Raw genomic sequence first — 13999 nt, 5'->3', positions numbered from 1 at the left:
CGTTTATTGGCAAACGTTGGGCATGATTTTACTGAGTGAAATGGCTTCTGTATTTCTCCAGTTCGCTTAGCATCTCGTTGCGGCTGATCTGACTGCAAATTGACCTCTGTTGCATTTTTCTTTTAGATATTTACAGTGGGCCGCAACGTGAGCGCTGCCAAGATAATAGATACGAAGAGGTGCAAGCAGAAAATCCTTTGAGGGTGGGCACATAGCTCATCCTCGGAAGTGCTGCCCAAGGTGCAGAGAGTGTCTTTGTCAGGTTCGTGCAGGAAGAACGTGATGGGCACTAATGAATGCTGGGGCTTAACAACAGGAGCAACCTCACTGCAGAGCAGAATTGATTTGAGGTCTACTTAATATAATATAATGTAGCAGTATTAGCTGCTGCCCTATTAGCATAATTTGCTATTAAAAGTGATGTAAGGTTGACATGGTATTGAGGAATACGTGTGACTGTCTTGCCAAGTGTGGGCCAAGCACAGCTTCATCCAGAACTGCCCGATGTTAGATGACAACATGTTTTGGTGAGAGAAAATCCATGGGACAAGCTTCTGCAAGCAAAGATGTAGGGGATAATCCTGCAAAAAAGAGTAGCACAAAGGATACGAGGTTTATGGCATTGTGTTGATTTTTTTGCTATGATGCCGTAGCTGTTAAGTGTATTCCTCTGCTAGCATAATTTGCAGTGAGATGACTTTGTTGGTTGCTGGAGATTTTTGCTGCATTTCGCCATGTGGTTCACATGAATCTGTGGATCTCCCCGGCTTCTGTTGCACAGCAATTTGTTCTGTGCAGGAGACTTTAGAAGCAGCCTGGAGTACAGTGAGTGCTTGAGCGTCGGGAGTGCTTTGAAGGGATAATTGGCTTCCTTCCATGTGAGGATTTAATGGAGCACCTTTCCAGTCCTCAGCACCTCCCATCTTTTGGAGCAGCACAGTAACCCATATCTCGTGCGTCACTCCAGGGAAGCTGGTTTGTAATAAATAGCAGAGTTTTCAAAGTACCTGCTCCTGAGAGCTGGCATAGCGCTCTGGCTGGCTAGTCTGGAAGAGAGGAGATTGTGCTGCTGCCTGACAGCAGGGGAAGGTGACAATGCTATACCCAAGGCTTCAGTAATGTTTGAGGAATAGCCTCCAGTTTGTGAGTTTGTTCTGGTACTTCTCTTACTATAACACAATGGATGGGCACCCGTTCTGTTCCTGCAGATACGACTCTATACAGAATTTCTGCCTTAGCCTCAGGAGAAAAGACTCCTGCTCTCCTCCCACATTGCCAACATTTACACTTGGGCTTTATTATGCACTGAAGACAGCAGCAGTTCTTGTGTGTGCAAGCAGGGTGAGTTCAGGGCCTGATTCAACAGCGTACGTGTGCACATGCTTAAATGTAAGCACACAATTAAGAGTTCTGTGGGAGAGGGATTTGGGAGTTGTAATAAAAAGTGAGATTAGAGATTGGGAAGATTAGAGGACGAACGGCAGGAGTGGAGCAGGAGCATAAGGCTCTCTGGGTGGTCTACTCTGTAATCCTGTAGTTTGGTAGTTTTTGTTATCTTATTTTGGTCCTTACTCCTCAGACGGGATTGAAACCTCTGAGAAAAAAAAGGATTCTTCTGCAAAAATACGTCTGATAAAAATACAACCCCTAAAGGCTGATCCCTACGTACCTGTGCTGTGCTTTAAAGTGCCACGCTCACCCACGTCACGAGGGCCTGGTTGTGTCTGCTGTGCTGGATAACATAAAGCCAGGAGTGGCAGCTGGGCAGTGCAGAAGAGTTGGGCACTTCAGATCAGAAGCTTTTCTGGGTCTGCAACAAAGACGTGAGTCTGAATTCTCCAGGGCTTCCAGCTCTGCCTTCTCCTTATCATTTATCCCGGAGGACAATTCTTGTTTCCAGGTGATTGTTGAGATCCTGTTGGCGCCTGACTTGTAGAGAACTGTTCTTAATGCTGCATTTCTTATACAAAAAAATAAGAAAGAAAAAAAAAGGTTGGCAAAGATGATGAAAGACCTTCCCATCCATCCAGGAGTGGTTGGGAACATTAGGCTTGCTTTTATTACGAGAGATAATAGTGCAGCACTTCTTAAGGCTTTAGAAAGGTGTAGACAGCAAGGAACAAAATGAAAAATAGAGCAGTTTTTAATGGAAGGAATGACACCCACTGCTCGCTGCAGCCATTCAGATATTCAAAAAGTGCTAAACATCACAGCACACAAATAACAGTCAGGGAGACTGGGGAGAACTTTAACTCCATCGTACTTTAATGATTAATTTCGCTTGTACTCATCCTCGTCCTTCAAGGTTACTCTTAATTACCAGTGTGGTAATACATGGGAACATTTTGCAATGCTAAACCATTTAAAGATAGGTATGTATGTTTGGATTTGTTTGAAGGAAATGATGTCTGTGACAGATAGAAAAAAGCAAGAATTTCTGTGCTGAGATCAGAGGCGTTCAAGACAACAAAACTCGGATTCAGACACGCACAAACCGTTTCACTTCATCGGGCTAAGCAAAGTAGGTCTGCGAGGAAGCTAATTCATGTCATGTATATAAAGCAAGTCAAATTCCAGCTACTACAAAGCTTTTACGTAAGACTTTGCTGACCCAATAGGTGGTGGAATATAAATAGATCAACAGTACACCCTTCCTTCTGCTGTTCTACCTAATCCTTCCTTGCCTGCAGGATTGAGGAGTATTTGATCTATTGAGTCTTAAATCAGATGTTCTTTCCTACTAAAAATCCCCCAAAAGCCAGGAGAATGAAAATTCAATGGTAGGAGAGTGTTCTTGTGATTTTAGAACGAGAAGCAGAATTAGGAATATACAATTGTGCTTTTTCTTTTTTTTTTTTTTTAATGTACATTAACTTCACAAAGCTGTAGCTGCATGGCCCTCTGCTTGCTCTCCGTAGCTACCCCTGCCAGGTGACTTGGCGTGAGCCTCTCCAAAAAGAGTAATTGCGTTAAACCTGCATTCATTTGCTTTCTCCTTTTCAGTAATACTCCAAATGCCCTCTTCATCCTGCCTGCAGGTCTCCAGTGCTGCTCAGAAGATGGAGCACTTTTTATTTTTAGTAACAATATCTCTCACGCTGGGATGGAAGAATCTTAAACCAATTAAACACATTAGAAGATAACAGGGTGTGTGGGTTTGGTTCAAGATCTCCATTTTCTTCACTCTGGGGTATGTCCTAGTACCAGCCTTTCTGTCCAAGATGACAGAAATAGTGTGATAAGCTGCTAACTAGGTAAGCAGTACAGCTGCTGCTTTGTCAGGTATTCTCTTGCCAAAAAATCACTGGTGATGGGTTTTGCCTTTTTGTAAAATTCCATTCCAGTTAAGTTTTATAAGCGGTCTCAGCTTTGACTTAGGAAATTGTTTTCAGATGTCTATTTCTTTGGAAAGATTTTCTTTTAAGAGCAAATCTCTTGAGCTTGAAGTGCTTTTTTTTTTTTTTTCCGGTAGAAGAGGATTGTGTGAGTTTGAGATTTGATGATTTGTGCTTCCCTTTTAATAATGCTTGGTTATTGGGGGAAAAAATAAAAAATAATAATAAAAAAAAAAACACTTGTGAACTGGCTAGAGTATTCTGATCCCTTAAAATGTGTCTGCATGCACATATTTTAACTCTGTGTATGTGCTCAGAATAGCAGGTGGATTTGGGTTGCTGACCTGCGTGCCCTCACCGGCAGGGATGGAGTCTTCAGCTTTTTATTTATTCTTGATCTTTAATTTGACAGTCAGAATTCAAAGCATGGCGCAGGCGATCTTGGATTTACTCTTACCGGGGAAGCTCTGCTGCTCCGTTTGGCACCGCGCAGCCTCCAGCCAGCCCTGGGAGCTCCTAGCACCCACCGACAGTGATCGCGAGCAAATAGCCAGGATATTCTTCTGCAGGGGCTCATTTTTTAAAGGTAATGCAGGTTTTTGGTAATCAAGCGCCCAATTTGCTGAATTACTGTCCTGCTAATAGCCAAGAGTGTTTGCATCGCAGGGGCTTGTGAAGATAAATGAACTCGTCGGCGAGATGCTCAGATTGTCTCATTTGTTATTTTTCTCTCGTACGTGGCATTTGATAGATGGCACGCTGCTTTCTATGCAAATAGCTTCACCCTGGCTAGTTTTTGTGTTTGTCTGTGGGAAGATGTATCTAAAAATGGAGGCCTTTTTGACGGTTTCAATTACAGTTGGGGCGGTTCCATCCTGCAGGTTGTGTTGGCTGGGGACTTCGATTTTTCCAGCCAGAACCACACGAAGAGCCCAGCCCAGCTGCAGGTTCTTTTTGCTGTGCTGCTGCTCCTTTCCTCTCTCTGTCTTGCTGCCTCCAGCCCCTTTGCTTCGGTACTTGGGGAGATTTTTCAACTTGCAAGCTTTCTGCCAGGAGATGGAGGTGGCATACGGGGCTCTCTGGGGGCTCTGCCTTCTCCCCTGTCCCTCCTGGGTTAATCCCAGACTGAGTAGTAGATAGTATGTGTTTTAGAACAAGTTGGAAGGACACAAGCAGCCTGTGCCACGCTCCCTTTTCCCACCCAAGTCGTTCCTACACCATGGAAGCTGTAGGGCCGTGCCTGTGTGCACACACCCCTACCTTTCCCCCCTTTCCCTTTTGGTAGGACATGGGAAATGTGGCCAACCTTCAGGAAGGACAAGGTTCTTCACGCCTTTTCAGAAGCAGCCATCTTCCCTTCCCTCCTCCACGCAGGGAATTTTAAAACAAACGCTACCCTGTAACCCGAAATTTGCTGAAGCATCTGTTTCTTCCCTGGAGTTCTGGAGAAAAAAAAAAAAAAATTTTGATCAATGTCAAGAGTCTGCCTGGAAACTGCGTATGCTGGAGAATGAATTCACTGTGCATATCTCACAGCTCCTATTTATACCTCTGTGGAGGTCCGTGTTGTCCTCATCTGCTCCTCTGCCTTCCCAGTCAGCTCCTTGAGCCTTCTCTCCTTTTCCCAGCTAGTTCCCGGTGCCTCATCCGATGCAGCGATGGGCTGCAGGGCACGAGGCTGTGACGGGGCCTGGGGCTGACCGAAGGCTCTGCCCTGCTCAGAAAGGCACTGGGCAGGCGTGCAGGCTCCTCGCTCTGCCATGTAAATATCTGAGTTATGTTACAGGGTAGCCTTAAGGTTATCACTGATTGTCCCTTGCAAGAGGTGAGTGTTTCATGGTCGTCTGTAATCGTCACGAGCCGAATTCCCTGAGCTGGGCTTTCTGAAGGCTGGCACAGCCTCACGTGCTGAGAGCGAAACGAGAGTGTCCCTGCACTCAGTGCTCAGCAGCTGCAGAAGTCCCATGAGTGGCTGTTACCAGGTCAGCAGCCATAGCACAACCCTTGGTGTTCGTATTTTTAAGTCAAAAAAATCAGTGCGATCAGGTATTATTCTTTTTTTCAAATGTTAAATAGGAAGCACTTCTTTTTCTAGCTGGAAAACATTTGTTTGTGTTGAATTTTGGTGTTGTTAGCAGTGCTTTTGCTTCCCTGCAGCACAGGGACATTGTCTTTATCCTTTCAAAGCGCCGAAAAATGATAAATGAGGTTAACAAGCTTCAGTCCAAGTGAGAACCGAAGCTGTGACTGTACAGCTCTCAGTGCATTAATTCTGGTCAAGGGTTGGTTTGTTCATTTATTTCCTCCATGTCTGTTCTCCCCTGCCTCCTGAGAATTGGGAAATGCTCCTGGAGCTCAGCTGGAGCAGCCTTTTTTAGGGCTTCAGCAAGAACACTGGGCACGGCATTTGGGAGCGTGGATACCTTGTTTTCCTTAATTGCTTCCCAATCAGAAACTGGATGAATCTTCGGGATGCGGAAACGGGGAAAATCCTCTGGCAAGGAACAGAAGATCTGTCTGTACCTGGAGTGGAGCACGAAGGTAACTGCGTGGCCTCGCTGTGCACCTGGGGGCTGGGCCGTGCTGCACTAAAGAGATGCAGACTTCTCTCCATGTAACGGGGCAGGGTTTGGTCGAAGTACAGGTCCAAAGGAAAAGCAGCGTGGAAGAAACATACACAGTTTGTGCCTTTTCTGGCCACAGCTGACCTAATATTCTGCACTAAATTTGCCCTCTGCTTTAAAATGGCACACATGTTGCATTGGCTCTGCTCTGCTGTCCCCCGTGATTGCTAGGGCAGCCTCTTCCCTGTCCTTTCTGTCCTTGCCATGTGGCAGAGGACTCCACTGTCCCTTACACATCCCCTTTGTGACACAGCACTGTGAAGGTAACGTCCCTTGCCAAGAGCTTTGCTTTGGCTCTGCAAAGTCTGACCTCACCGAATTAATTTGAAGACTTTGCTATTAAGTGAGTGTCATGCAGCTGATCTCCAGCAAGTGGAGTCAACTTGATCATTTAATTGTGATGCTGGCATCGACATATTTTTGGTTAAACATCAAGGATTGAGTTCTGTATTGCAGTCCTAAGACTTACCCATCCCATAAATGGGGAAATTGTTGTGTCTGAAGGAAACAGCCAGCTTACCGTGCTGCCCAGGGAACAGACAGAAGATCTGTAGCAAAAGACTGTGAGTCCAATGATATACTTGGTTTTAAAATGGGATTAAAGCACAAGAGAAACAAGTTGCTTTCTCCTCATTTGGTCCCCAGTCACCATTCACCTGCTTTATGGAGAGAGTTCACTTTTAGGACCAGGAGTAGGTTGCCCCAGCTTAAGGGGAGGACCTGATGCCAGGAATGGAGCAGGTGAGTCAGAGCTGGGGGAAGGCCAAGCTGTGACTCTGTGATCACAAACAGCATTTTCCAGGCTTTGTCTCCTTCAGCCTTGCTAACCCGTGCTCCCAATATCGTGCCACTGCTAGCAGCAAACAGTTCTGTTAATAGGAAACTGGCCTTAACAGGTACTTCCTCACACCCACCAAGGTGCCTATATTAAAGAAAAACATTCCAGCACTTTAAATACAGCTGTAGTAAAGCAACTGAAATACAACTTCCAAAAGAAATGCAATAATTCATCAGTGTAATGCTAAATTTCTTGAACTGTGGCTCAGTGATACTTTGCCTTCTTCAAACACTTGTAGTGTTTGGCGTGCTACAGCACCTGACAGCACACCCAGGAGAAACAAGGGATCAGGCTTTCAAAAGCAGAAGAAAATCAGCCAAAAATATCCCCGTTCTTCCCAGATTTGGTGCTGCAAAAGCTTCACGTGGACACATGGCTCGTCTTTGAAGCCTCTTCTCTCTGTCTCAACAGACCAACACCCCCTTGGTTCAGTGAGAGCCACAGGACGATGTGCTTTGGGGCAGCTGGAGCTGTGCTCATGAGTGTTGGTGGTGTTGCCCCATTTCCCATCGTCTTTCTCACTTTGGCAAGTCAGATCGGCCTCACCACATCTCAGATTTTCCTCACACATAAAACAGGAGCACTCCCCTCCATCAGAGGAGCTTGGGGAATTAATTAAAGCATATTCTGGCGTGAGATTAATGCCTGTTGTACAAGGAATTGTCCAGACCTTATCTGGTGTGCGGTTCGGTCATCCATCTAAAAGATGAATGTCTGTAAACTTGAGCAGGTGCAGAGAAGAGCTGTTAGGTAAAGCCACTGGAAAAAAATTAAGGGTGGGAGGGTGGTCCTCCTTTGGAAAAGAGAGGAAAAAAAGCCATTCTTGTATAGCTTAGCAAGGAAAGAAGGCTGAGATGGCTCGTGTGTGTGTTCTGGGGCCTTTCAGGGCACATAGCAAGCAATCACGTAGAGAGCAGAGTGAATAAAAGATAATTAATTTAAATGTGATTTTTATTTAAGTACAAGTTTCTTTAAAAGCTAACTCTTAAATTCCAAATCATGATGCTCTGTTAATACCCAAACTTACTGCTTAGATGAAATTAAAAGAATATTAATGCGGAATTAGATTGCGGCTGAAGCTTTAGTGTTAACCCACTGGAAGTGGTGCAGATCGCTGCCTGAGAACCTGGAGGTGGAATTTACCAACCAGCTAAATCAGCTTCTGCTAGCAGGAGATTTACCATACACCCAGTTAGCTCACTGTGTGTTCGGTGCCCTGGCAGGCAATCTGGGAGCTGGGAAAGAGCAAAGTTTCTTCTCTTCCAGTACATAAACAAACCGAGGTGCAAGCAGCTGACATCCAGCACTTGTAAAGTCCCCAGAATTGTTGCCAGTCCCCACAGTCCCTTCCATTCAGAAAATACAAGTCATCCTTTCATTGTCTAAGAAAAGATGCAGTTTTAAGTACAAAGTATGTTTGGATGAACCAGCTTTTTTTTTTTTTTAACATATCCCAAATATGTTACATAGTTTTATTAAACTATGAGAAAACATAACAATACCAATGGCTTAATTGAATTTCAGTTTTTGACTAAACACTGTTTGGCCCCAAATGAGTAGTTTAGTAAATCAGAAATGTGTCACCCATCACCTTCTTACAGAGTTAAGTGTCAGAATTAAGAATCCAAATTAGTATGTTAGCTATATAAAAGCTTTAAGAAACGTGCAGGTATAATAAATACATCCTCAGGTTAAAAAATAACAGGAGAACATTTAGGATAAAGTCTGTGCTTACCTGCATTTCGGTGCGTTTTGATGGTCCTAGCTGATGAGCATCAAACTTCTTTCTCTTCTATCTTTTTAACAGAAAAGAAGAGGTACAAAAGTAAAAAGTGTTTAAAATAAATAAATGAAAACTCTCAGCTTGGTGGTATAAATATCAATTAAAATCTCTTAGATCGCGGCTTTAAAGACAACACAGTCCTACTTTTATTAAAAGTAACCTTTTATTTTGCAGTTTTACAATATTAAAGCAAACCTTCTCAGCAGTTTGTCTCGGGGATGAAAGAAATGTAATTACTAAATTGCAGAATAGTTTTAACAAGTCATTTTGCACTTAACTGCAAAGGGATGTTTGTTCACAACAGGCTGGAGTCTGTACTTGTGAGGGCAGTCAAGGATGGTGCCATGCAGATTTCCAGGCTGAAAAAAAAAAAAAAAAAAGGCTAAAAATAATTAGAGCGCTTTACATTTAAAACTCTTCTCTTGCACTTTTAACTTTATTTATTTATTTATTTATTTTTATTTTGGCAAGCCATGGACTGTGTACTTCTCCATGGGATAGGACAGCAGCTTGCATTCCCTTGCCCTCCAGCTCTCTAGATGGCTCTCATAGCAAGGTCCTGCTCCAGCAGAGAGTTTCACATCAGGTGGATATGCCAGGGGTTTGGAGGACTCTTACTTTCATTAAACAGCAGCCTGCTGTCTGCTCACGGACGTTTTGATAGGCTTCCCATTTCGGACTAGTTTGGCACATAAAGCACCTACCAGCTGTATTCCCTCCCCTCTTTATTTTTAATAAACTGACACGAAACACTTTCTGCTACGCAGGAAGGATTATGTACAGTCACACCACTTAAGTATGACAGGCTTGGGAGATTTTTACTATACTGGTTCCCCCACTCCCAACCTTATTCATCTGATTTGGACCTTTCAGCATACGAATCTGTGCTGCAAACTGCCCCTCCTCTTACTCCTTCACCTCTAAAAAAAAAAAAACATGAAATATCTAACAGGTACAGTTGTCTCACCTGTTGCAAGAGCACAGATAACTCAGATTTGCCTCTCTCAAACCATGTGGTTTGCTGCTGACTTTTCTGCCTGTGTGAGGCTCAATGCTCAGGGAAGAGGTGTTTCATGTACTTGTACAGGATGACGTCCTAGAGCTACGAGAGGTGGCTGGAACAGTGCTGCCGGGCTGAGGAATAGCTGCTTGTGGTTTGCTGGGGATGCACAGCCTGAAAGGGAAGAAGAAGTGAGAAGGACTAACGCCTGTGTACAAACAGGCTGCATGTGACCTTCAGCATGTTCCCTACAGTAAAAATTCAAGTTGCATCTCAATGTTTTGACTTGAAGAACCGTGTTTTTAGTGACAGAGTTAAGAACTAGCAGTTTGAGAAATCAGTGTTTTATTCCTGGTTGTGTTACAAGGTTCATTCCTGGCTCTGGGCATTCCTGGCTTAGATTTCACACCTGCAAACGTAAAAACAAAGTAGGGAGAGCCCTTTGTGCTCGCTTGTCTCCTACTACTATGATCTTGCACTAATCGCTGTTTCAATGTATTCTCTAACAGCACCCGAAGCAGCTGGGGTTGTTTTATTGTGTCCAAATAACGCTTGTTTATCTGTTTGACAGCTCGAGTTCCTAAAAAAATCCTGAAATGCAAAGCGGTGTCTCGGGAGTTAAACTTCTCCTCAGCAGAACAAATGGAAAAATTCCGCCTGGAACAGAAAGTTTATTTCAAAGGGCAGTGTCTAGAAGGTATGTGTCTGCTCTGCATGCGGCCCTGCTGCAGCACAGGGGGTGAACCCCCCAGCGTGGCGGGGATTAGAGGAACGAAACCGGGTTGAACGCAGTCATTTTAATTTTTCAGAGTGGCCCTGAAGCACTCATCTTGTCAGGACTAATGGGCCGCAGCATTAGGGATAGCATTTCATAAGTGTATTAACACTTTGTTATGTAAGCAAAAAATCTGGGTAATCATGCCTCAGGGCATAAATCCACCGCAGGCTGCCTGAGGCTAGGAAACGGGTTATTTTAGTGTCACCCATCGTGGGGATTCATGCATCTTCCTCAGCAGCACCTTGTGCTGGCCTCTGCCAGGCTGGAGGCTGGGCTAAAGGAGCCTCTGGTTCGCTGTGGTCGCAGCCGTGCCCCTGGGTGTTCGCTGCCTGCGTCTCAGCCTCATCTCCCTGGCTGCGGTATTACTCCTAATCTGGGGGAAGGAGGGGCAGAGAGACATCGAGCTCCTTGTCTTTGGGGCAACCAGTTGGACGCTTCGTCTGAACTGGATCCGCAGGATGTCTGCAAGAAGGGGGGTGGGATGTGATTTCCCTGCTCCCAATGAGGTGCGATGGAATTTCCATCGGATGCTAAGGAAGCGGCGTGAGTTTATCGCTTCCATCAGCTCATACAGAAAGGGAGTAGCTGCATTAAGAGGAGGGCAGGGTTCAGTGCATTTTAAGTCGTAATGTAAAATGAAAACTTACAAAGTAATGTAAATGTAAAACGTTGGCAGCACTGCAAGACAGATTAGGGAGTTCCCCAGCCTGTCAGGTGAAAAGCAAAAGGACCATTTGTGGATTTTTTTGTTTTTTCTTCTTTCAAATGCCTCTGAATCTTCTTTTTTACTTTGCAGAATGGTTCTTTGAATTTGGTTTTGTGATTCCTAACTCCACAAACACTTGGCAGTCCTTGATAGAGGCAGCACCTGAATCACAGATGATGCCAGCTAACGTTTTAACGTGAGTGCCTTGGGCTTACAGATCCTGAGAGCAGGCAAAGAAAAAGCAGTGCATGACATTTCCTTGGGGGCCACAGTGGGAATGGAGAGAGGGAGCTGCTACCAGCTCTGAGTCACCCTCGCTGCTATTAGCTTCTGAGAGATAAAAGGGGCGAAGCCAACCTCATTACCTGCTTTCCCATAGGTCCAATTTGCATTAATATAGCAATAAAAGTTTGGAGAAACTGGAACTGATCCTTTATTAGAGCTGCTTTATTTTTTTTTTGAAAGGTGATCTGTGAAAAAAAGGTGATCTGTGGTTTAAAAATGCTTTGCAGCTTAGTGCCCCTCACATCCAAATGGGCAAACAAAAATAGATATTTGGACCACTTACAAATCCAGCTACTGGTGACTGAATCCTGTCCGAGGTGGGTGTTTTTCAGGCAGAATGTCACCCATGGGAGCTGCTCAACTGTTTGTTCCATCCCTGTACCATTTTGTCAAGCTTCGTGTCCTTACATTTGAGTATAATCTATGCATTTAGTCCTGTGGAGTGGCATCTGAGGTTAAAATACCCTTAACAGGTAGGAAGCAGTCACTTTACAGTAATCCATAATGGGATTCACACACTTCCCTCATAAACGCCTCGTCCTGGCTGCAGTTTGCATGTTGACTTCTGAGCCTTCCTCTAGGACTTGGATCAGAATAACGCGTGCTGGGCAGTGCTCTGACTGGGAACAGCAGGGCACGAGGTTTGCTGAGGTGAGGGAAAAGTGAGATGAAGGAAAAGGCTCCTTGAGGGAAGCCCCTGGGAAGCTGTAATCACGGACAAAAGGCCACCCTCCCTGCCGTGGCTGATGCGGTGCTAGATGGGTGCTGGCACGCACACAAGGAGCACGTTGCCAGCAGAGACAGAAGGGTACAGGAATCCTTGTGCCAACCCGAGGCAGATAGAGAGCAGCTCGTCTCACCACAAGGTCACCGTGTCCTCTGGAAGACCTCCCTCCCTCTCCAGCGTTTTCCCTCTTGTTCCATCTGGAGGAGAGCCAGTGGTGTAGGGAAGGCACTGGGATGGGAAACGCCATCACTGATCGCTACTCGCAGCACGTTTCAAAGAGATAGCGGGCTCAGAGGGAAGCCTTGGTGTTAGGCACGTGCTCCTGGCCGCACGCTGCTCAAGGAACTTGGAGGTGCCACACACATCCTCGGCTCCCAGGGCCGGTGGCATTTATTCAGAATAGGAGGTGCCAGGTCAGGAACCAGAGGAAAAAAACAAAGACATCTGACAATTGGTACCGACCGTCTCAGGAAATCACGTCATTTTTCGGGACTGGGAGGATTTTCCAGGGTCCCATTCTTTCCCTGGAGCCTCTCCAGGCTGTCCAGCAGCGTAGGGATGGGGGGATCCACATGGGAACGCAGTGGAGAAATCCTTCACCCTGATGGCCACAGGATCAGGACACAGCGCTCACTGCACGGGGCTCTAAACTAGAGGAAGTGTTGTGGGGAGCAAGATGTCAGCCTGGGTTTGTGGTAGCATTGACAGAAGCAGCCGGTTTTTACTTTCTTTATGCTCTTCTAACACCTCTTCTCTCTCCCCTTCTCCTTCCGCAGTGGTAATGTTATTATAGAAACCAAATTCTACGACGACGACCTTCTTGTAAGCACTTCCAGAGTGAGACTTTTCTACGTTTGAGATGGGGCTTTTTGGAGCTGTTTTAGTTTTCCTCCATGCAGTTCTTGGTGCAGAACCTCCTGACTATCCAGTGGAAGACACTCCTGTAGGCAGTGACCCTGGGGACCAGCTCAACGTGGGTTGTGACCTTTGCCCATCGTTATTTTGCTTTCTTCTCTGACAAGACCAGACCAAACCCTCAGAGACGGGACCATCTGCTCGGCGGCGCGGTGGGGAATTGAGGCTGTCTCTGAAAATGGGCAAACGGTGGTCGTGCAGAACCAATACTGTAAATTATGTTAGTTTTATCCTTTGTACTTCTCTGGATCCCGGTATAACCTCCCATTTCTACTCACACCCCACTCTCAACGCGTTTCGTTCAGCAGGGGGAGGGAGGGCGTTAAGTTACCCTTTTCCTCCTTTTCCATTTTCTCATGTTGTAGGTTTTTATCCTTTCACTGGATTTCTGTGTAACTGGTCCACACTTCCTCTTACCCCGAACTTGTAAAATAGACTGTGATATCACCTAATGTAATTAAAACAAATTTCTCAATTAAAACATTCCTACCGTCCAAAGAAGGGAAGAAAGGTTGGTGCCGTGCGTTTTTTCACACGCAAACTCTTCCCACCCCAGGCAGCAGCAGAGCAGAGCTTTCCACACCCCTGCTTCTCCCCCAGCCCCCGTGGCCTCGTTAAATTGCGTTTCCCACAGCCGAGCAGGCAGGAGAAGCTTCACAACTGCTGTGACCACGGGCAGGTCTCCTCCCTGGTCTCATTTCTGTCCGTTAGCCCCTCGGGGCGGTTTGTCCCTTTTGCACAGCCATGGGTTTCTTGAGCAGCACTGCTCTGTTTGGCTTCCCAAGCTCCTGGGGACACTCAGACCTCCAGAAAATCCGTATTCCCCTGAGCCTGCCTGCGTTGGTGCTGCGCTGGGCTCTGCTCCCCAAAACACATCTGTGGCTGCAGCTGCTGATGCCAACAGCCCCCTGCGTGCAGGACTTCAATGGCACGTGGAGGCACTTTTGCTCCTCCAGGCTTCACGAAACACGCTGCTCCTCTTCCCCGTTGTCCCGTTATTCATCCTAA

The 13999-nt window shown here is 45.8% G+C and overlaps 1 protein-coding gene across 1 annotated transcript in view; it reads left to right on the top strand.

The window, feature by feature from the left end:
* PDE6D (phosphodiesterase 6D) overlaps positions 1-13497 on the top strand; it is a 36213-nt gene extending 22716 nt beyond the window's left edge. The window contains exons 2-5 of the mRNA XM_032193476.1: positions 5788-5876; positions 10152-10277; positions 11155-11260; positions 12853-13497. Of these exons, the coding sequence (XP_032049367.1) occupies positions 5788-5876; positions 10152-10277; positions 11155-11260; positions 12853-12934 (403 nt within the window). The 3' untranslated portion in view covers positions 12935-13497. The remainder of the gene's footprint in view (positions 1-5787; positions 5877-10151; positions 10278-11154; positions 11261-12852) is intronic.
* Positions 13498-13999: the final 502 nt, after the last annotated feature.

This window comes from Aythya fuligula, chromosome 9 (assembly GCF_009819795.1).
Source record: "Aythya fuligula isolate bAytFul2 chromosome 9, bAytFul2.pri, whole genome shotgun sequence".
NCBI classification, from domain to species: domain Eukaryota; kingdom Metazoa; phylum Chordata; class Aves; order Anseriformes; family Anatidae; genus Aythya; species Aythya fuligula.
This window is presented reverse-complemented; position numbering and strand designations above follow the sequence as displayed.